The 24,874-nt window shown below is 36.8% G+C and overlaps 1 protein-coding gene across 3 annotated transcripts in view; it reads left to right on the top strand.

Annotated features, from left to right (window-relative positions):
• The window catches only part of ACAD11 (acyl-CoA dehydrogenase family member 11), a 112,754-nt gene that overhangs the window by 75,510 nt on the left and 12,370 nt on the right, over positions 1–24,874 (top strand). For all 3 annotated transcript variants that reach the window (XM_009239318.4, XM_054550348.2, NM_001132931.2), the window contains 4 exon segments: positions 9,649–9,715; positions 10,328–10,413; positions 12,182–12,253; positions 13,275–13,429. In XM_009239318.4, the coding sequence (XP_009237593.3) occupies positions 9,649–9,715; positions 10,328–10,413; positions 12,182–12,253; positions 13,275–13,429 (380 nt within the window).

Below are 24,874 nucleotides of genomic sequence, written 5' to 3'. Positions count from 1 at the left end.
AGGCACCAGTAGAGTTGGTGCCTAGTGAGGGCCTGCATTCTGGTTCATAGATGGCACCTTCTTGTTCTGTCCTCATATAGTGAAAAAGGTGACCAAGCTCCCTCAGGCCTCTTTGATAAATACACTAATTGCATTTTAATCACTTAATCACCTCCTTTGGGACCTAATCACATGCCAAAGGCTTCATCTCCACATAAAATCAGCTTGGGGATTAGGATTCCAAAACATGACTTCTAGGGAGGGACACATACATTCAGACCATAGCAGTTTCTTTACCTGTTAGCATCTATAAAATCAAAAGGACATATTCCTATAAATATAAACGATGATAAACAATTTGAAAATTTAGACGTTTGGATAAATTAGGAAATCCAAATAGAGTTACTGTGAAGAATATGACATTTAAGATTTTTAAAACTTAACCTTGAAATATGTGAATGGGGGATCTTTTCTCATTAGTACAAATAAGGATGGTCCTTTCTGAACTGATTAAAACATAGATTCCATTAAATTTGAAGGCATCTAAATTATAAGCAACAGTTTTAAAGCCATTGCATTTCAATCTTAACTATATTAACTATATTTTACTTTACATATGTTATTTATAGTATGGATAATGGAGGAGATCAGAATTTTAAGCTCTTGGTTTTATTCGTTTTGAAATTTTAGAGCTAAGATTTCTAATTCTGCTTATGTGATCATTTTGAAGTAAGTATTGCATTTCTCAAACTTCAGCTGATAAAACTCATGTATTTGTCATGAATAAAAATGTATATTTGTATTCAAATATTGATGAATGTATAAGAAATTATAACACTGGGTAAGTGAAGACCTGATTTTTGGCAAAGTTTAAAGGTAAGAACTCTGGGGGAGTTCTACTGCTAGTCTGGTGGAGTAAGTGCTTAAGATTAACCTTCCCACAGATAACAGCTAAAAAGCTACAAAATACATACATGCATACATACATACATACATACATACATACATACCTGCCTGCCTGAAATTCTCAGAGAAGTGAACAAAGGCAAGCTGATTTTGTAGGAGAGTCAAAATTTGGAAAGTGAGATGGGCACAGGGTGTTTTTCATTTTTAGACTTTAGCCTGAGGACACAGTGTGGAACAGGAAAGCTAAAGCTTCTTTAGAAAACTCAGATCTCTGTGTCCTGAGGAACCAGAGGAGAGTGTCTAGGGCAGCCATCACTGCTGGGAAATGAGGTGGGTATTCCTGGAAAGGAAAAAGCCAGAAAAGGGGAGCCCCAGCTTTCATGTGGAAACTTTGCTTGGGTCTCTGGCTAACTCCTGAATGAAAGTAATGTGCAGGGCAAACTCAAAGCACCTTGCAGCTAAATAATAAGAACTATGCTGAAATTTGATTTCCCATCCACCTGAATTGTGATAGACTCTGCAGTTTTACTCTACCTAAGTTAATTGCCTGACAAAACAAAACCATCAACATTCTGTGGACTAATACAACAGAATCGAGAGTTTCAAAACAAAAAAAATCACAATGTCCAGAATACAATCTAAAATTGCTCAACCAATGAAGAATAAGGAAAACATGACCCATTTTCAAGGGGAAAGGCCAACACCCAAATGATTCAAATGTTGGAATCATCAGACAAGGACTTAAGGCAGCTATTATAAATGTGCTCATTGAGGTCAAGAAAAATAAAACGATAAGAAATATCAGAAGAGAAATAGAAAACATAAAAAATAACCAAGTAGAAATATCAGAACTTAAAGGTAAAATATCTGAAAAGAAATTCACTGACTGGGCTTAATAACATAATGGAGATAACAGAGGAAAGAATTAACGAACTTGAAGATAGACAATAGAAATTACCCAATATGAAGAAAAGATGTAAAGAAATGAGCAATCCTAGGGACCATTTAGTTCTAAAATATGTGTGATTAGAGTTCCAGAAGAGGCAAGAGGGGAGAGATTTGCATTTGAAAAAAGAATAAACTCTAAAAATTCTAAAACTGCTAATTATTTTTGATTGATATAAAATAAATGTGTTTAACCTGAATTAAGGGTCTTTGTTGTCTAATGTCAGTGCACATACCAGAGTTTTGATTTTTGTTTTTTTTTTTGAGATGGAGTTTCGCTCTTGTTGCCCAGGCTGGAGTGCAATGGCGTGATCTCAGCTCACTCACTGCAGCCTCTGCCTCCCAGGTTCAGGCAATTCTCCTTCCTCAGCCTGCCAAGTAGCTGGGATTACAGGCCCCCACCACCATGCCTGGCTAATTTTTTATATTTTTAGTAGAGACGGGGTTTCGCCGTGTTGGCCAGGCTGGTCTCGAACTCCTGGCCTCAGGTGATCTGCCCACCTCAGCTTCCCAAAGTGTTGGGATTACGGGCGTGAGCCACTGTGCTCGGCCTATTATAGACTTTTTGATGCATGATAAAATGTTCTACTTGAAAAACATTACATTTTTTAACTGGTATTTATGAAAATGCTTGTAATTTTCTTTTAGTGAAAATTTATTTTCAGTATAATAGTTTCTTATTTTCTTTAATAAGATTATGGAGCAAATGCCAGAAGGGTAGAGAAAATGGTTTTTCTCTCTCAGATGTAATACAGACAATAAGTCATGTATTTGGGGGAAAAATGAGACAGATAATTTTGCCCAACATATTTGTTATCTGATTACAGTGGGACATCTCTTGGTCGATTTAATGCATGTGGGGTTTTTTTTTTGTTTTTTTTTTTTATTACACTTTAAGTTTTAGGGTATATGTGCACAACGTGTAGGTTTGTTACATATGTATACATGTGCCATGTTGGTGTGCTGCACCCATTAACTCATCATTTAACATTAGGTATATCTCCTGATGCTATCTGTCCCGCCTCCCCCCACCCCACAACAGGCCCCAGTGTGTGATGTTCCCCTTCCTGTGTCCGTGTGTTGTCATTGTTCAGTTCCCACCTATGAGTGAGAACATGCGGTGTTTGGTTTTTTGTCCTTGCGATAGTTTGCTGAGAATGATGGTTTCCAGCTTCATCCATGTCCCTACAAAGGACATGAACTCATCCTTTTTTATGGCTGCATAGTATTCCATGGTGTGTATGTGCCACATTTTCTTAATCCAGTCTATCATTGTTGGACATTTGGGTTGATTCCAAGTCTTTGCTGTTGTGAATAGTGCCACAATAAACATACATGTGCGTGTGCCTTTATAGCAGCACGATTTATAATCCTTTGGGTATATGCCCAGTAATGGGATGGCTGGGTCAAATGGTATTCCTAGTTCTAGATCCCTGAGGAATCGCTACACTGACTTCCACAATGGCTGAACTAGTTTACAGTCCCACCAACAGTGTAAAAGTGTTCCTATTTCTCCACATCCTCTCCAGCACCTGTTGTTTCCTGACTTTTTAATGATCGCCATTCTAACTGGTATGAGATGGTATCTCATTGTGGTTTTGATTTGCATTTCTCTGATGGCCAGTGATGATGAACATTTTTTCATGTGTCTTTTGGCTGCATAAATGTCTTCTTTTGAGAAGTGTCTGTTCATATCCTTTGCCCACTTGTTGATGGGGTTGTTTTTTTCTTGTAAATTTGTTTGAGTTCATTGTAGATTCTGGATATTAGCCGTTTGTCAGATGAGTAGATTGCGAAAATTTTCTCCCATTCTGTAGGTTGCCTGTTCACTCTGATGGTAGTTTCTTTTGCTGTGCAGAAGCTCTTTAGTTTAATTAATTGAAGTCAATTTTGGCTTTTGTTGCCATTGCTTTTGGTGTCTTAGACATGAAGTCCTTTCCCATGCCTATGTCCTGAATGGTATTGCCTAGGTTTTCTTCTAGGGTTTTTATGGTTTTAGGTCTAACATGTAAGTCTTTAATCCATCTTGAATTAATTTTTGTGTAAGGTGTAAGGAAGGGATCCAGTTTCAGCTTTCTACATATGGCTAGCCAGTTTTCCCAGCACCATTTATTAAATAGGGAATCCTTTCCCCATTGCCTGTTTTTGTCAGGTTTGTCAAAGATCAGATAGTTGTAGATAAGCGGCATTATTTCTGAGGGCTCTGTTCTGTTCCGTTGGTCTATACCTCTGTTTTGGTACCAGTACCATGCTGTTTTGGTTACTGTAGCCTTGTAGTATAGTTTGAAGTCAGGTAGCATGATGCCTCCAGCTTTGTTCTTTTGGCTTAGGATTGACTTGGCGACATGGGTTCTTTTTTGGTTCCATATGAACTTTAAAGTAGTTTTTTCCAATTCTGTGAAGAAAGTCATTGGTAGCTTCATGGGGATGGCATTGAATCTATAAATTACCTTAGGCAGTATGGCCATTTTCACAATATTGATTCTTCCTACCCATGAGCATGGAATGTTCTTCCATTTGTTTGTGTCCTCTTTTATTTCATTGAGCAGTGGTTGGTAGTTCTCCTTGAAGAGGTCCTTCACGTCCCTTGTAAGTTGGATTCCTAGGTATTTTATTCTCTTTGAAGCAATTGTGAATGGGAGTTCACTCATGATTTGGCTCTGAAAGGAAAAACTGGTACCAGCCACTGCAAAAACATGCCAAATTGTAAAGACCATTGAGGCTAGGAAGAAACTACATCAACTGACGAGCAAAATAACCAGCTAACATCATAATGACAGGATCAAATTCACACATAAAAATATTAACCTTAAATGTAAATGGGCTAAATGCTCCAATTAAAAGACACAGACTGGCAAATTGGATAAAGAGTCAAGACCCATCAGTGTGCTGTATTCAGGAAACCCATCTCATGTGCAGAGACAGACATAGGCTCAAAATAAAGGGCTGGAGGAAGATCTACCAAGCAAGTGGAAAACAAAAAAAGGCAGGGGTTGCAATCCTAGTCTCTGATAAAACAGACTTTAAATCAACAAAGATCAAAAGAGACAAAGAAGGCCATTACATAATGGTAAAGGGATCAATTCAACAAGAAGAGCTAACTATCCTAAATATATATGCACCCGATATAGGAGCACCAAGATTCATAAAGCAAGTCCTTAGAGACCTACAAAGAGAGACTCCCACACAATAATAATGGGAGACTTTAACACCCCACTGTCAACATTAGACAGATCAACGAGACAGAAAGTTAACAAGGATATCCAGGAACTGAACTCAGTTCTGCACCAAGCAGACCTAATAGACATCTACAGAACTCTCCACCCCAAATCAACAGAATATACATTCTTTTCAGCACCACACCACACCTATTCCAAAATTGACCACATAGTTGGAAGTAAAGCACTCCTCAGCAAATGTAAAAGAACAGAAATGGTAACAAACTGTCTCTCAGACCACAGTGCAATCAAACTAGAACTCAGGATTAAGAAACTCACTCAAAACCGCTCAACTACATGGAAACTGAACAACCTGCTCCTGAATGACTACTGGGTATATAACGAAATGAAGGCAGAAATAAAGATGTTCTTTGAAACCAACAAGAACAAAGACACAACATACCAGAATCTCTGGGACACATTCAAAGCAGTGTGTAGAGGGAAATTTATAGCACTAAATGCCCACAAGAGAAAGCAGGAAAGGCCTAAAATTGACACCCTAACATCACAATTAAAAGAACTAGAGAAGCAAGAGCAAACACATTCAAAAGCTAGCAGAAGGCAAGAAATAGCTAAGATCAGAGCAGAACTGAAGGAAATAGAGACACAAAAAACCCTTCAAAAAATCAATGAATCCAGGAGCTGGTTTTTTGAAAAGATCAACAAAATTGATAGACCGCTAGCAAGACTAATAAAGAAGAAAAGAGAATAATCAAATAGATGCAATAAAAAATGGTAAAGGGGATATCACCACCGATCCCACAGAAATACAAACTACCATCAGAGAATACTATAAACACCTCTACGCAAATAAACTAGAAAATCTAGAAGAAATGGATAAATTCCTCGACACATACACCCTCCCAAGACTAAACCAGGAAGAAGTTGAATCTCTGAATAGACCAATAACAGGCTCTGAAATTGAGGCAATAATTAATAGCTTACCAACCAAAAAAAGTCCAGGACTAGATGGATTCACAGCCGAATTCTACCAGAGGTACAAGGAGGAGCTGGTACCATTCCTCCTGAAACTATTCCAATCAATAGAAAAAGAGGGAATCCTCCCTAACTCATTTTATGAGGCCAGCATCATCCTGATACCAAAGCCTGGCAGAGACACAAGAAAAAAACAGAATTTTAGACCAATATCTCTGATGAACATCGATGTAATGCATGTTGTTAAAAAATTTCCTGTCCCAGTTAGTTAAGAGTCCTCTCTCTTCCTTTTTAGTCATACATAAAATCATTTATATGCATATATGATTGCATGTTCTTACAACTCTGAGGCTGTGACTATGGAGAAAGCAGGCTTATGATTCAAGTTCTAAGTCGGTTTAAGGTGTCTCCTTATTCTACCGCCAGCCTGGAGATGAACAGAGTCACCCATTTTAGGCACACTGCCTTCCTCTCCTTCCCTCCCTCCCTCCCTTTCTCAGATAATATCTATTTTAGGTGTTTTTTTTTTTAAATCAGTTTTAGCATTTTGTCAGACAGAGTGTGCATGTAGGATTTCTGGAGTTATGTATTACACAGAAGTGGGGAAATGACTCTTCCACAGCCCTCAGATTAGATATTCAGATTCAAAGGAAATTCAGAAAGAAAAATAAAACATTGTAGTTCACTCAACAAGCCTCTCAGTCTCCTACTTGGGAATCCACAGATTTGTTTACAAGATGGATTTTTTCTTTAATGTTTTTAAAGTCATTATTATCCAGTTAGAAGTAGTAACAAAGGAAAAAATATCTGAGAGCATTGTTTCCCATGTCTCCACATCCCAACATCATGCCCTATAGAAAACTTTTTTTTTTTTTTTAACAGTTTCTGTTTGTAGTTCTCTGGTTTCTATTATAATTGTAGATAAAATATTTTTTCTCTTTCTTAATTTATTCATTTTAGACAGTATCCATTGGCTCTCCAATTTGAATAATGACAATTTCGCTCATTTGTCTCATAACTTTCTCTGCTCTTTCTTAATGTATTTATCTTATTACGTTGTTTTTTGTTGTTTTTTTTTTATTTTTTAAACCTCAAATAATTGTTAAACTTCTCTGCATCCTCATTTCACAGATTCTATTCATGCTCTACTTTAATATAAGAATATGTATACTCTTAACCCTTTCTACACTCTTTATCCCTCCCTTTCTTATTGTAACTTGTATCAGCTACAGCTTACACTTTCACATTGTCAGGATTACTAATATTTATATTCTGTCTTGCAACCAAAATTGTAATTGACTACAGGATAACTGTAAACTTTGAAAACCAATACATAGCACTTATCTTAGAGGACCACGTAAATATTGTTTGATGCTGGCCTAAGTAGTGTGTTAGATTTTGTATCCTTCTCTAACTGATGTAATATAAAATCACCTGGGCCATTCTAAGGTCTGTTTCTAGAATCAAGGTCAATTAGAATGCTTTTCTCATATACTATATATTCATGTCACATTATTTTATATTTGGACCACAGTTCACTTGTGCATTTCAACATTATTTTCCTGGAGTTTCTAATTGCCATGTCTCTTTATTTGCATTATTTGCTTTTATAATATCTCCTTCCCCTTACATACACACACATCTCTAGATTGCACCTTTACTTCTATTGACTTTCTTTCCTGGAGACCTCTCTCTTAAAGACTTGAGTATTTATTTTCCAATCTGGACTGATTACCCTTTAGGCATACTTTGATGCAATTATTCTAGGATTTTCAGATAATACTTTCCTGGGATCCAGTATCTTTTGGATTCTAGGACTTCCTTTCTCTTGATTTACTCCCTTATTTTGCTCGAGTATATTCTTATTTTTTTGAGAAAAAGTACATAATAGTTAAATTCTCTGAGATCTTACATATCTGAATATGTATTTATTCTTCCATTACATAAATTGATAGTTTGGACAAGTATAGAATTCTAAGTTGAACTATTCATTTTCATCTAGCCTCCCTGGTGGCTGTTGAGAAGTCTGATGCCAGACTAATCCTCAGTCCTTTTAGTTGGCTTGTTTTATTCTCTCTGAAACCTTTTAAGATTTCCCCTCCTTTGTTGATATTTTGAAATGTCACAAGCATTTATCTAATAGATTCTTCTTGCTAGTCAATGGCTTTTTCAATCTGAAGATGTTTTTCTTCAGTTCTAGAAAAATGTTCTTCTATACATTTCTTCAATAAATTATTCCCTCTGTTTTTCTCTGTTTTCTCTTTATTTCACTCTTTTTACTCTGATGTTAGACTTCATGTTTTGGCTCTAAGTGTCTCTTACATTTTTGGCCAGTCATTCTCTTTAATATTGCAGGTTCTTTTTACATACTACGGATTCTTGATTTTCTATTCACACTTAAGAGAAAAGAAAGGGTAGCTGGTTGAGGTTTTATCTGTTATTAACTTCTCCCCATCTTCTCCCCATAATATTTTGAAATAAATCTCAGACATCACGTCATTTCCTTCGCAAATATTTTAGTATGTATCTCTGTAAGAGCTCTTTAAAAAATATAACCACAATACTATTAGCACACCTAAAATTACTTAATATCATGACATATCCAATAACTATTCACATTTCCAGTTGCTTAATAATTACCATTAATACTTTTTATTTTGTTTGATTGAATTAGGATCTAAGTAAGGTCTGAAAATTGCTGTTGGTTGATATGCCTTTTAAGTCTCTCTCTTTTGATCCTACAAGCTACTTCTCTATCTCTCTTTTTTCTTTTTATTGCAATTTAATTGTTGAAGAAACTGGATTAGTTGTGTTATAGATTTCCCACAGTCTGAACTTACTGATTACATTCCTGCAATGTCCTTTAATATGTTCCATGGAGTTTATCCTTTTAACTCCTGGAATTTTATAATATTATTCAACTATTTGACATAATTCCTAACATTTCTCATTAAATCTTTATATGATTTCAAATCTCCTCAAACCTCTTTTTATAAAAAATGAGAAAAAAGAATCCGATCATTTGTTTGAGACTTTTTACAGATGTGTTTAACTTAATATGATCCAGTTACGTGCAGCCTTGTAATTGAAAATCTAGTTAAATGGTAGTTTTCCCAAGGGACTAGATGCTTAGACTTACTAGTAAACATGGAAAGTATTTTTTGCAAAAAGACCCTTGTAGGCAATTGCCACAGACCCCTGAACTGTGATAAAATAAAATTTTGCATTAAAATGAAAAAATATTTTTAAAATTTGACCCTTAAGAAATTAATAAAAGAACCAGGCTTATTGAAAGTAGGATCACAGCCTCATATACATTGACATATAAAATATTATATTAGACATATAAAATTTCTCAGCTTTTCTAGCATGCTGATGTCTGAAATGGTGTAAATGGGAGAGGTGGCAGCTCTTTCATGCTGCTTTGACTTCTGGTTATTTTTGTGTAGCAGCTTTCATTGATGGAGTCCATTCTTGGCCTTGCCTAATCATTTTTCTTGGATGATATAGAGTGTTACAAAAGAATTATTGTCTTAATGAATCAAGAATGTTCTCTCTATTTGTTTTCTGACATAGGTAAAGTGGGAAGGATTAGAACCTTCAAGGTGAAATGTTGAACTAGAAATTTCCTTTTATAATCTGCTTGTGTTCCCCTTGGTTTTAGGAGCTGGGAATCCCAAGTGCAAAATTGCAATTGTTTTGGGAAGAACTCAAAATACTTCTCTCTCCAGGTAATTAAACAATTCTGATTGAGAAACCTGTGTAGGAATGAGTCAATCTTTCCTCCTATCTATGTAATTTACTTAAAATTCACTGTTTGGACTCATAAATCATAATGTAAAATATGAGAGTAAATGTCATATATTTGTATTTCACAAGTATTTTCTAACAGGTGTATTTGGAAAACATCGTAGGGCATATTGCTGAACATTCTTCGCTGTGGAATTTTCAGTATTAGAAAGTGTTGCTAAATTATCAAAGCTGTTTGGATTAAATTATCAGACATAAATTTTTTCAGACCTGCGTAATGAAGTGATTAGATGTTTAGATCAAAGGCAATAGTCTTGAAATGTTTAATTATATATATAAGTTCCCAGTTACCATTGTTGAGCAGTGAGAAGCCTCAATCAAACAACTCATTTATTTTTCAAATCATTGTTTCGGTTCCAGATCACAGTCTGCATCAGACTATGTTGGTGTATGTCTTTTACACAGTTCCCATTCCAGTCATCACTGCTTACATGACTACATGAAAACATCAAAAAGACAATTGTGATTCTGCTTATTATGTTTTATTTTTCTTCTTAGCAAACTTTTTCTAACACGATTTTTCTTTTGACTAGACACAAACAGCACAGCATGATTCTTGTTCCCATGAACACACCTGGAGTAGAAATAATAAGACCTTTGTCAGTTTTTGGCTACACAGGTAGGTATTCAATAAATATGACCATGCATTAGCAAGCAGGAAGGCTAGAATATGCAGTAACGTTGAAGGCAATAGCATTTTAATGCATAAGATAGATTCTTAGATATTCCTTTGTCTCTGACAACTGTCTTAATATAAATGCTGGTGGAGTTCAGAGTACAGCCAATAAAAAGAAATAGTATAGCATTTATGTAATTTATAATTATATAAATTATAGAATTTATAGAATATAAATTCTGCCTTTTTGGGAAAGGGCAGATTGTATTTAAGGAAGAGCAACGCTACCAGTCTTCTCTCTGTCATTCATAAAAATGGATTAATGCACAGATAATCCACAATAAAATTATTTTTGTCTCTAATTTTAGCCCTCTTAATCAATCAACTTACAAGAACTGTTAAAAAGCAATGAGTTTTTGACTTATTTGAATGCAAAACTTCTCCTTCCTCTGCCCTTGGGTGGGACTTCTAAGAAGCAAAGATCCATTTGTTTCCTGCCACCTACTGTGGCACGTGTTCATTGTGTCCAATAAATATTTGCTAAGATCACTCTCTCAGCAAGTATTTGCTTAGCCACCATGCCCAGCTAATTTTTGTATTTTTAGTAGAGACGGGCTTTCACCATGTTGCTCAGGCTGGTCTCGAACTCCTGATCTCAGGTAATCCACCCTCCTCAGCCTCCCAAAGTGCTGGGATTATAGGCATGAGCCACCGGGCCCGGCCCCTGGCTTTCTTTTTATCATTGAATATGACTAATGAATATGTTCAAGTGGCAGATATAAGACTTGCAGTTTTATAGAATCACTTATCAGTAAGATGCAGCTGTAGGGTGTACCCACAGGGTAAGTATAGGTGGCAAGATGGGATGAGCAAGCTTGCTGGAGAAAATTGCATGTAGGAAATTGTTGGGTTGCAGTGAAACGGCCTCAAAGATACCAAAAATGCATTTATAATGTAGTTGAGCTGCAAATAGTTTCCACTGCAGAGGCTACATTTGAGTATTCAGTATGTAAACTTTACTAGCACCTCTCCAACTCCCTGTGTCCAAGGCCAAAAGAAACAGTGTAGAGAAGGCTGATTATTGTCTCCTCTGACAGGAAAAGGGTGTAGAGTTAGCATGAGATTATCTCTAGAACTTGGCAGGGAGAAGGGGTGATGCAAAGATAAAATGTGAACATGTTCCTGGCCTCAGTGGTTCAAATGCCAGTATTTTCAAGAGACAAACACACAGTGGAACAAGTCTAGACTGGGAGTAAACCTACCTGAAGGTCCAGTTTCTGTATCATCACTAATGCCAAGCCTGCTCTTTCCCCTCAAGCAGGCCCTTCTCATCTTTAGGCGTTGGTTTCCACAATGATAAAATAAGAAACTTGGATTACGTTACTCATTTTTAAGTTTTGAAACATTGAAACTTTTTTCCATGCAAATTGTTTGGAACCCCATATGTAAAATATTTCAAAGGAGCAGCAATAATAAAACAAATAAAATACTCTGGCTGGAGCTATGGAGCCTAGTCTTCCTTTTTCCTAGCTCTCTGAAATTGTACTTCAGAGAATGAATTAGAAAATGTCTGGATCAAAGGGTTTCTCTTCTTGAACAGTTGATGAGTTTTCTGGGCTGCTGGGTCCTGGGGTTCAGGGCTGAGGCTTACCTCAGAATGTTCATGCCATATGGATCTTTGAAATCCTATTTTCTTCAAGTAATTATATTTCAGCAGATTAAGAATATGTGACTCTTTTTTAGTCAACTCCTTTTGCTCTAAATTTTATAGATAATTTTCATGGAGGACATTTTGAGATCCATTTTAATCAAGTGCGAGTTCCTGCCACAAATCTAATACTAGGTGAGTTGAATTTGGAAATGATTCTTCAGTATTGTACATTAATATTTCAGCTCTAAATCTGGAAAAGATAAGTCTTTCCATATTTAGACCTGAAGTCTACCTTGATTTAGATATTAGGGTGGTACAAAAGTTATTGCAGTTTTTGAACTGCAATTACTTTTGCACCAAGGTAATTGCAGTTTTTGGCAAAAGCCGCAATTACTTTTGCACCAACCTAATAGTTTCCCTTCTTGTTTACTCCATTTGTCAAGGGAAAGTTTTCTATTTGGTGGATTTTCTTACATGGAATGGTGAGGTTTTATTTAAGTGTTGGATGTGGTTTTGTATATCACATCAATTGAAAAGATAATATGAAAATTATATAATTCAGAGCAATACACTTTCTCCTAGAACATGATCTGTAGGCCTTTATTTGTTTTAAGAAAATCTCAGTACTTTATGAATTCAAGTCTTAGATATAAGTTAGAAGCATAAATAACTTCGAACACTGTATGCCATCCTCTTGCTTATTAGAATCCTATATCCCTTTCAAAGAACCTCTAGAATACCACCTCTTCCAGGAATGTTTTTGTGTTCATCCCATCCATTCACCAAGCCCCTGATACCTGCCAGGCCCTAAGGTTATAATGATGAACAGAAAATCTCTTCTTCCTTTGCCTTTCTTTGTTTCTCTCTGTATCTCTTACCCTTGCCTGCTCTTCTGGATTCTAAACTCCTAGTATAGGGACTATGTGTTATTCCAACTTTGTATCTATTGCAGCATTAATAAAATAGCTTATGCATAGTACATACTTAAGAGACAGTTCTGAAATTTGAAATGTTTAATGGTGGTGGTTTTAAAAACATAGAAATCAAAATTCCTATGAATTCATAGTGAACCTTATTATAGAACTGACTTTTTTTCACCAGAAAGCCATTTTTATTAAGGGCAGCTCATCACTTTCCCAGGATTTGTATAAATAACAGAAGGAATGGGCTAGGCCATTTTCACATTCCCCCTTTTTTTCCCCTTTCTTCCCAGGTGAAGGTAGGGGATTTGAAATTTCCCAAGGCCGCCTTGGACCTGGCAGAATCCACCACTGTATGAGAACAGTAGGTTTGGCGGAACGCGCTTTGCAGATCATGTGTGAGCGGGCAACACAAAGGATAGCTTTCAAGAAGAAGTTGTATGCACATGTAAGGATGATTACTTATTTGAATTTATTGTAGCCCGGTGCACTACACTAACACTGAACAAAAACATTACTTGTGAGAGAGAAACTTTCTCTACATGAACCGGGTGATTCTTTTCAATAAGGCGTATTTATGTCTGTATTTAAATATAGTCTGATGAGAGGTATTTATCTTTGTGAAAGATTAGGTAGTTCCTAAAACGCTTCAACACCTCTGCACACAAGAGTGTAGACCGTTCCTTCAACTTTCTCAGATTCTTGTTCTTTAGAGAACCTGGAACATTAGAGCTCCCTGTGGACATGAAGGAGCTGTCATAAGGAAGAAGGATTTGCCTTGTCCGTTGGTTTCCTAGAAGGAATTAGGACACATAAGTGTAAAGATACAGGAAAACAGCCCAAAACTCAGGGAAAGGGGAAACATGCTAATAAACCTAAAAGTGGAATCAGCTTCTTCAGGAGGACTTGAGTTCTGTCACTGGAGAAACACAAGTAGAAATGGGACCAACATTTTGTGAGATATTCATGATTTTTTGAATTTTCGTCTATAAATTATATACTACTGAGTCTGTTGTTACAAATCACTGTAAACATAGTTACATGTGGCCCATATAATAAAAATTAGGAAATATGACCAGGCACAGTGGCTCATGCCTGTAATCCCAGCACTTCGGGAGACCAAGGTGGGTGGATTGCCTGAGCTCAGGAGTTCAAGACCAGCCTGGGCAACATGGTGAAACCCCATCTCTACTAAAATACAAAAAAAAAAAAAAAAAAAAAAAAATTAACCAGGCATGGCGGTGTGCGCCTGTAGTCCCAGCTACTGGGGAGACTGAGGCAGGAGTATTGCTTGAACCCGGGAGACAGAGATTGCATTGAGCCAAGATCGTACCACTGCACTCCAGCCTGGTGACAGAGCGAGACTCTGTCTCCAGAAAAAGAAAAAAAATTAGGAAATATGTATTGAGAGGAAATAGAAGGTATTATTTCAGACTTCCTTGAAAAGTCTTCTACAGAGAAGTAGGATATCCAAATCATCTCCCTTCTAAGTTTTAAGAAGGCAAGAAAAACTATTATTAAATGTTCACTCTTTATTTATGCTAACATGTTATGTTAGGTCAAATATGTGGTGATGGAATTGTATTTGTGTTTGCTGCACTTGTATATTTTAGTACGTCAGTCTCCTTATACATTTTTGACCATCCTATAAAATTTGCAGTATATTTTTTACCTTAAATTATTATAATCTATGTTTGCTTTTTGTAAAGTATTATTCAGCATTATATGATTTATTTGTATAGTTTTTTAACTGAAAAGCTACAGCCTGCTTTATGACACTACACCTGGGAATAATTTGTCATGAGCCCTTTTAGTATACAGCAAAGGCAAGCATTCAGCTGTTGGCTGGGCACTGTGGGAGGAGGTGAGAAAGTGTGACCCTCTCGGGCCCTGGATATAGCCCCTGATGCTGTTGAAGAAGGACGAAGAGGTGCTCAGGGCACCAACCATTACTTCTTACCCTTTTGTCAAGCTTGCATGCAAACTCTGGAGCAGGGTGAAGGGAGGACAAGTCAAGTCGACAGACAAGCATCTCGAATGCACAAAAGCACTCTGCGCAAGTGCTGCTTTCCTGAGTGGTGTTTTAATACTGCATTAGTAAAAAATTTCCCTTCCACCTTTAAAAGTTAATGTGTCATGCAGAGCAAGCCTGGCTTTTTAACAAATATGCCTGTTTTCACTGGAAACTTTTCACATCTGGCACAAATAACGTGATCTGGCAGAAACAAAAAGATGTGTGAGCCTGTCATAAGCAAAAATCTGGGCCAGCTTTTTTATTTTAATTTGTGAAAGGAACATTTCTTTGAATTTGGAGGCTCCTTCCAGCTGCCTTCTAATTTACTCCAGGCTGTAACGCAAAAAATTCTCCATCCCAGTTCTGTCTTAGGAAATATATTTGGCAGTTCCCTAGAGCACCTAGTTTCTACCTATTTAATGCTTTTCAGCAAATCTAGGGACTATAGAGACCCAACTGAGAATACCTCCTTTATTCTAAAGCTGAGAAGTAAATGTCTTTTAAGTCTGTTCATGAAGTTATAAAGTTATAATTACCCTGTTTTACAGCCATCAAAAAATATTTATTCACCACCAGCAACTTGTTTGAAATTAATTCAGAGCCATGTTTCAACCTCTAGGGCAGTGCCATCCAAAAGAAATATACTATGAACCTTAAATGTAATTTTAGATGTTCTAATAGCAACATTTTTAAAAAGTAAAAAGAAAAAGATGGAATTAATTTTAATAATATATTTTATTTAACCCAATATATCAAAAATACTATTTCAACATGAAATCAATATAAAAATTATTAATGAGATACTTTATGTTTTAATATTTATTCTTCAATATGGGGTGCATATTTTATACTTATAGTACATCTCAGTTCAGACTAGGTATATTTCAAATGCTCATTAGCCACATATGGTCAGTAGCTATCATGTTGAACATCACTGCTTTAGGGAAACTCTAATCAAATATCCCCTGTTGAAGGGCAAACATGATCAAGCATAAAAATGGCTAAGGTGTGCATGTTCTCACTCATAAGTGGGGAGATGAACAATAAGAACACATGGACATGGGGAGGGGAACAACACACACCGGGGCCAGTTGGAGGGTGGGGGTGAGGAGAGGGAGAGCATTAGGACAAATAGCTAATGCATGCAGGGCTTACAACCTAGATGACGTGTTGATAAGTGTAGCAAACCACCATGGCACCTGCATACCTATGTAACAAACCTACACATTTTGCACTTGTATCCCGGAACTTAAAATAATAAAAAAGAAGAAAAGAAAGGACAATAAAAGGATAATTAAATGTCAAAAAAATGGCTAAGATGTAAGGAAGGGGCCCAGTTTCAATCTCCTGCAGATGGCTAGCCAGTTATCCCAGCACCGTTTATTGAATAAGCGAGTCCTTTCTCCGTTGCTTGTTTTTGTCACCTTTGTCAATGATCAGATGGTTGTAGGTATGTGGCCCCATTTCTGGGCTGTCTATTCTGTTACATTGGTCTATGTACCTGTTTTTGTAACAGTAGCATGCTGTTTTGGTTACTGTAGCCTTGTAGTATAGTTTGAAGTCAAGTAACATGATGCCTCCAGCTTTGTTCTTTTTGTTTAGGATTGCCTTGGCTATTTGGGCTTTTTCTTCGTTCCATATAAATTTTAAAATAGTTTTTCCTAGTTCTGTGAAGAGTGTCATTGGTAGCTTGATAGGAATAGCATTAAATCTATAAATTGCCCCAGGCAGTATGGTCATTTTAATGATATTGATTCTTCGTATCCATGAGTATGGAATGTTTTTCCATTTGTTTATGTCATCTCTGATTTCTTTGAGCACTGTTTTGTAGTTCTCCTTGTAGAGATTTTTTACCTCCCTGGTTAGCTCTATTCCTAGGTGTTTTATTCTTTTTGCGGCAACTGTGAATGGGATTGCATTCCCGATTTGGCTCTTGGGGAGTGCTAGTGATTTCTGTTTGTTGATTTTGTATCCTGAGACTTCGCTGAAGTTGTTTATCAGCTTAAGAAGCTTTTGGTCTGAGACTGGGGTTTTCTAGATATAGAATAATGTCTTCTGCAACCAGGGATAGTTTGACTTTCTGTCTTCCTATTTTGATGCAACTTTATTTATTTCTCTTGCCTGATTGGTCTGCCCAGGACTTCCAATACTGTGTTGAATAGGAATGGTGAGAGAGGACATCCTTGTCTTGTGCCAGTTTTCAAGGGGAATGCTTCCAGTGTTTGCGCATTCAGTATGATGTTTGCTGTGGTTTTGTCATAGATGGCTCTTATTATTTTGAGGTATGTTCCTCGAATACCTAGTTTATTGAGAGTTTTTAACAGAAAAGTTTAGCAGAGGTGTTGAATTTTACTGAAAGCCTTTTCTGCATCTATTGAGATGATCATGTGGTTTTTGTCTTTAGTTCTATGTGATGAATCAGATTTATTGATTTGCATATGTTGAACCAACCTTGCATCCCAAGGATATAGCCTACTGGATCATGGTGGATAAGCCTTTCGATGTGTTGCTGGATTCTGTTTTCCAGTATTTTGTTGAGGATCAAAGACTTAAATGTAAAACCCAAAACTATAAAAACCCTAGAAGACAACCTATGCAATGCCATTCTGGACATAGGAATGGGCAAAGATTTCATGATGAAGATGCCAAAAGCCATTACAAAAAAAGCAAAAATTGATAAATGCAATCTAATTAAACTAATGAGCTTCTGCACAGCAAAAGAAACTATCAACAGAGTAAATAGACAACCTACAGAATTGGAGAAAATGTAGCATACTATTTGCATCTGACAAAAGTCTAACATCCAACATCTGTAAGGAACTTAAACAAATTTACAAAAAAAAAAAAAAAACCATTAAAAAGTAGGCCAAAGACATGAACAGAAACTTTTCAAAAGAAGACAGACATGTGGCCAACAAGCATATGAAAAAAAGCTAAAAATCACTGATCATTAGAGAAATGCAAATCAAAAAAAACCACAGTGAGATACTATCTAACACTAGTCAGAATGGCTGTTATTAAAAAGTTAAAAAATAACAGATGTTAGTGAGGTTGTGGAGAAAAAGGAAGGCTTATACACTGTTGGTGGGAGTTCAGCCATTGTGGAAAACAGTGTGAGGATTCCTCAAAGAACTTAAAACAGAAATACCATTTGACCCAGCAATTCCATTACTGGATATATATGCAAATGTATATAAATCATTCTACGTTAAAGACACATGCGTGCATATGTTCAGTACAGCACTATTCATAATAGTGAAGACATGGAATCAACCTAAATGCTCATCAATGATAGACTGGATAAAGAAAATGTGGTACATAAACACCATGGAACATTATGCAGCCATAAAAAGAATAAGTTGATTTGTTTTGTGGGAACATGGATAGAGCCTGGAGGTCATTATCCTTAGCAAACTAACGCAGGAACAGAAAACTAAATACCACATTTTGTCACTTATAAGTGGGAGCTAAATGATGAGAACACATGGACGCATAAAGGGAAATAACAGACATGGTGGCCTACCAGAGGGTGGAAGGTGGGAGGAGGGGGAAAAATAACTAATGGATACTAGGATTAATACCTGAGTGACAAAATAATCTGTACAATAAACCCCCATGACACGAGTTTATCTATATAACAAACTTGCACATTAACCCTGAATTTAAAAGAAAAGTTAAAAATAAATAACTAAAAAAGATATGATTACCATCAGAAAAAAAAATAAAATAAAATGTAAATATAATCTGGAAAACACAGGTATGGAAGGTTAATATGGCTTGAATCAAAGCACCGTAATTGTCTGCTGGTTTAACTCATCTTAATGAACATTTTTCTCCATTGTAAACACCAATTCTGTGTTTAGAATTGGAAACCAATTCTGTGTTTAGCTTAACAGTAACCCACAACGCTTGGACCAACTCAATTCTGTGTTTAGAACTGGAAACCAAAAAACTCATTAGAGCCTGCCGGATGCATTTTGTGTGCCCCCTGGGTTTCACTGAGGAATTCTGAATGTTTGATTGCCTGTGGGACTTATGGTGAGGTTTGATTTTCATATTTTTCCACTTACCTCCCTGCTTCTCTTACAAGTTCTGACAAATTGGGAAAACTCACAGAATGTTTTCTAAGCTAAACAAGAAGCAAGCACCAATTTTTAAATTCAACTTTTCACTTTGAGATAATCACATACAAGTATAAGAAATAACATATAGATCTCTTGAATCCTTTGCCCAGTTTCCCCAATGGTAACATCTTGCAAAACTAAAATATAGTATCAGGATCAGGATGTTGTCATGAATATAGTCAGAATACGGAGCATTCCATTCACTACAAGGATCCTTCATGTTGCCCTTTTATAGCCACATTTAGTTTGCTTCCACCCCAACCTTCTCATTAATTCCTGGCAACCACTAATCTGTTCTTCATTTTACAATTTTGTCATTCCAAAAATGGAGTCATACAATATGAAAACATTCGACACTGGCTGTTTTCACTCAACATAATTTCTCGGAGATTTATCTAGGTTGTGTTTATCAGTAGTTGGTTCATTTTTATTGTTCAGTAGTATTCCTTAGTCTGGATATACTACAGTTTGTTTAACTGTTTTTACCTGTTGAGAGACATCTGGGTTGTTTCAAGTTCTGGGTTATTGCAAATAAAATTGCTGTAAACATTTGTGTAGGCTTTTGTGTAAATATAATTTTTCGTTTCTCAGAGATAAATGCCCACGAGTGCAATTACTGTGTCATGTGGTAGTTGCATGTTTAGTTTTTTTGGAAACTGCTAAACTTTTCTATTTTTGATTCTCACTAACTGTGTATGAGTGATTCAGTTTCTCCACATCCCCTCCAGCATGTGGTGTTGTCACTACTTTTTAATTTTAGCCATTCTGATGGGTTTGTAGTGATATCTCATTGTGGCTTTAATCTCAGTTTCCCTGTTGGTGAATCACGTTGAGCATCTTTTCATGTGCTTATTTGCCATCTTATGTCCTCTTTGGTTCATGTCCTGTGTCCATGTCCTAGATCACTTTTTTTTACTTTGAATTTTGAGAGTTCTTTATATATTCTAGATACTATCCTGTCAGATATGTAGTTTGTAAATATTTTCTCCTACTCTGTATCTTGTCTTTTCATCCTCTTAACAGGGTTGTTCACAGAACAAAAGTGTTTAATTTTAATGAACTCTAATTTGTCAATTTTTGCTTATGTGGGTCATGCTTTTGGTGTCAAGTCTAATAACTCTGCCTAATCCTATATTCTGAAGATTTTCTCCTATAATGTGTCACTAAAAGTTTCACATTTTGCATTTGTGTCTGCTTACATTTTGAGTTAATTTTTGTATGCAACTTAGGTCAAGCTTTTTTTTTTTTTTTTTTTTTTTGTGTGCCTGTGGATGTCCAATTGCTTCAGCAACGTTTTTTGAAAAAGCTATCTTTCCTCTATTGAATTGTTTTTGTGCCTTTCTCAAAAATCAGTCAGACATTATTTGTGTGGGTTTATATATGGGTTGTCTCTTCTGTCTTAATTATCTATGCGTCAGTCTCTCTGCCAACACTGCACAGTCTTGATTACTGTGGTTATATAATTAGTCTTCAAATAAGCTAGGCTGATTCCTCTCAGTTTAGACTTCTCTTTCAAAAGTGTTTCAGCTATTCTGGTTCCTTTGCCTTTGCATATAATTTAAAAATAATCTTGTCTATATCTGCAAACATTGAGAAAAATTGATATCTTTACTATGTAGAGTTTTCTATTCTGTGAACCTGGTATATCTCTCCATTTATTTAGCTTTTCCTTGGTTTCTTTCATCATCTACACACATCATCTCATCTGTGTGTAGTTTTCAGCATACAAGTCCTATACATAAGTATTTCAGTTTTGAGCAATTATAATAAGTATTGTGTTTTTAATTTCAGGGTCTATTACTAGTATATAGAAGTATAGTTTTTTTGTTTTGTTTTTTGTTTTGTTTTTTTGAGATGAAGTTTCACTGTTGTTGCCCAGGCTGGAGGGCAATGGCATGATCTCGGCTCACTGCAACCTCCGCCTCCTGGGTTCAAGCGATTCTCCGGCCTCAGCCTCCCAAGTAGCTAGGATTCAGGTGCCTGCCACCACACCTGGCTAATTTTTTTGTATTTTTAGTAGAGACAGGGTTTCACCATGTTGTATGTTTATCTCATACCCTGTGGCCTCGCTGAACTCACTTATTAGTTCTAGGAGTTTTTTGTAGATTGCTTGGGATTTTACATAGATAATCATGTCATCTGTAAATAAAGAACAGTTTTATTTATTCTTTTCTGATATACATGCTTTTTGTCTCCTTCCTTTGTCTTATTGCACTGGCTAGAACTTCCAATACTATGTTGAATAAGAGAGGTGAGAACTGACATTCTTACCTTGTTCTCTGTCTTAGGGGAATGTTAGGTATAATGTTAGCTATAGCATTTTTGTACATGTCCTGTTGTGGATGCCACCACACCTGGCCCTATATCATTATATTTGATATACATTTCTTCTAAATAACATATAGTTGGGTCATATTTTTAATCCACTTTACCAGTCTTTGTCTTTATAATAACTGATATGTTAGGGCTTAAATCGGATATTTTATTTTTGTTTTCTGTTTGTTCTCTCTGGTTATTGTTTTTCTGTTTTCCTTTTCCTGCATTCCTGTGGGTTAATTTAATATTTTTAGAACTCCATTTTGATTTATTTATAGTGTTTCTCGAGTGTATCTCTTTGTATAGCTCTTTTGGTGGTGGTTCTAGGTATTATATATATACATGTTTATCTATCTATCTAGTTACCTTTCTCTCTAGATCTTATTAAAGTCTATTGGTGTCATCATTTTACCAGTTTGAGTCAAGTATAGACATTTTACCTTCCTTTAAGTTCCTTTAACTTCTCCCATTTATAATATAATTGTCTTGGGCCTGGCGCAGTAGTTCACGCCTGTAATCCCACACTTTGGGAGGCCATGGCGGGTGGATCATTTGAGGTCAGGAGTTTGAGACCAGCCTGGCCAACATGGTGAAACCCTGTCTCTACTAAAAATACAAAAATTAGCCAGGTGTGGTGGCGTGTGCCTGTAACCCCAGCTATTCGGGAGGCTGAGGCACAAGAATTGCTTAAACCCAGGAGGCGGAGGTTGCAGTGAGCTAAGATCACGCCACTGCACTCCAGCCTGGGAGATAGAGTGAGACTCTGTCTCTAAATAAATAAACAATATAATTGTCTTAATTATTTTCTCTAAATACATTTAGAACAACATCAGGGTTATAATTTTTGCCTCCACCATCAAATATACTTTAGAAAATTTTAGAGAAGAAAGCAAACGAATTTTATTAGCTGTATTTTTGCTTATTGTGTTCTTTCTTCTTTCCTGATTTTCCAAGGTTTCTTCTTTTATCATTTTCTTTCCATTTAGAGAACTTCCTTTAACATTTCCTTTAGGGTCTAAAAGTGACAAATTCTGTTTTGCTTCATCTAAGAATGTCTTATTTCTTCTTTATTCCTGAAAGATATCCCCACTGGATATAAGTTTCTTTTCTTTCAGCACTAGAAAAATATTGTGCTACTTCCTTCTGACATATATATCTCCCTGCTATAGGTAAGGTGTCATTTTTCTCTGGTGCTTTCAAGATTTTTTTATGTCTGTTTTTTCAGAAACTTAATTATGATGTGTGTTGGTATGGATTTCTGGGATTTATCCTGCTTGGGATTCACCCAGCTTCTTGAATCTTCAGGTTTAGTTCTCTTGCCAAATTTGGGATGTTTTCAACCATTGTTTCTTCAAACTTTTTCAGCCTTACTCTTTCTCTTCTTCCTGGAATCTGGTGATGTGAATGGTAGATCTTTTGTTAGAATTCCACATGTTCCTATGATGCTGTTCTTTTTTTTTTTTTTCAGTTTGTTTTCTCTCTTTGGTTTAGATTGGGCTGTTTCTATTGTCTTATCATCCAGTTCACTGATTTTTTTCCTCTGTCTCCTCTATTCTGCTGTGGAACCCATTTACTGAGCTTTTTATTTGAACTGTTATATTTTTTACTTATAAAATACCCATTTGGTTTTTCTTTACGTCTTCTGTTTCTTTGCTGAGGCTTTCTATTTTTTCAATTGCTTCAGTTGTGTTTGTAACTGCTCACTGAAGCATTTTTATCATGGCCGCTTTAAAATTTTGTCAGAAATTCTAACATCTCTGTTATCTGGGTGTGTTAGTCCATTTTATAGTGCTATAAAGGAATACCTGAGACTGGGTAATTTATAAAGAAAAGAGGTTTTGTTTGGTCCATGGTTCTGCAGGCTGTACAAGCCTAATGCCAATGTCTATTTCTGGGGAGACCTCAGGAAGCTTACAATCATGGTGGAAGGTAAAGGGGGAGCCAGCACATCACGTGGCAAGAGAGGGAATGAGAGATAAGGGGGGACATCCCAGACTCTTTTAAACAATCATATCTCATGTGAACTCATTACTGAAGAGAAGGCATCAAACCATTTATGAGGGATATTCCCCCATGACCCTCCCACTAGGTTCCACCTTCATGTTTCAATATGCAATTTGGAGGAGACAAGCATCCAAACTATATCACGGTGTCTCTTGATTTTTTAAAAATTCATTTTGAATTGTTCCAGGTTTTTGGTATTATGGGTGATTTTTAAAATTGAAACCTGAACAGTTTTATATTGTGAGACTCTGGACCTTTTTAAACCTTCTTGGCTTTCTTTGACACCATTCTGTCAGAGAAAGGAGTGGCATCACCTCATTACTGCTAGGCAGAGAGAGAAGTCCAGGTTCCCCTCCCAGCTTCCATCAGTACCTGAAGAGGATGATGCCCTCATACTGCCAGGTGGGATGAAAGTCCAGGCATCCCATTTGGACTGCACTAACAACCCATAAGATGGGTTGGGGGAACTTATTACTGGGCAGTGGTGAGGAAAGCCTCAGGTTTTTACTTGGCACTATCTGATACCTTCCTGGCAGGGGAGTTGGGGCACCTCATTACAGTGCTGGCCAGGGTGGAAGCCTACGCTCCCCATCCTGCCTTTGCTGGTGTGAGGAGCGGTGGGGGCCAATGTTTTTTCTGTGGTGTTTGACTGGAGTAAAGTGGTTATTCTCTAAAAGATTTTTGGCTTGCTAGGCTGCATCTTTCCTGATCCTTTGGTTAGAGAGATTATGCTTTTGTTGGGGTGCTTTATGTTTTTGTTTTGTTTTGGTCTGTGCTTACTGACATTTCCAGGTTACTAGATTCTTCAGCTGCCGGGAAGAATCTCAGCAGCTGAGATATATGAGGCAAAAAGAAAACCTAGGAAACACACCACTAGGTTATTCTTTTGGACCTGAAGTCCCTAAATAGTCTGCCTTTTCTCTACCTTTCAGAGTCTTCTTATCTTTGTTTTATAGATAATGCCCAGAGTTATTAGTTGGACTTAACAGAAGGAATAGAGAAAAATATATCGATTCCATCCTTGTTAGAAGCAGAGGATAAGGGAGGAGCCAAGATGGCCAAATAGGAACAGCTCCAGTCTACAGCTCCCAGCGTGAGCAATGCAGAAGATGGGTGATTTCTGCATTTCCATCTGAGGTACCGGGTTCATCTCACTAGGGAGTGCCAGACAGTGGGCGCAGGACAGTGGGTGCGACGCACCGTGCGCCAGCCAAAGCAGGGCGAGGCATTGCCTCACTCAGGAAGCGCAAGGGGTCAGGGAGTTCCCTTTCCTGGTCAAGGAAAGGGGTGACAGACGGCACCTGGAAAATCAGGCCACTCCCACCCGAATACTGCGCTTTTCCGACGGGCTTAGGAAACGGCACACTAGGAGATTATATCCCGCACCTGGCTTGGAGGGTCCTACACCCACGGAGTCTCACTGATTGCTAGCACA

The sequence above is a fragment of the Pongo abelii genome, chromosome 2 (genome assembly GCF_028885655.2).
Source record: "Pongo abelii isolate AG06213 chromosome 2, NHGRI_mPonAbe1-v2.0_pri, whole genome shotgun sequence".
NCBI lineage: Eukaryota > Metazoa > Chordata > Mammalia > Primates > Hominidae > Pongo > Pongo abelii.
Note: the sequence above shows the minus strand (reverse complement) of the source record. Positions and strands in the feature narration are given on the sequence as shown.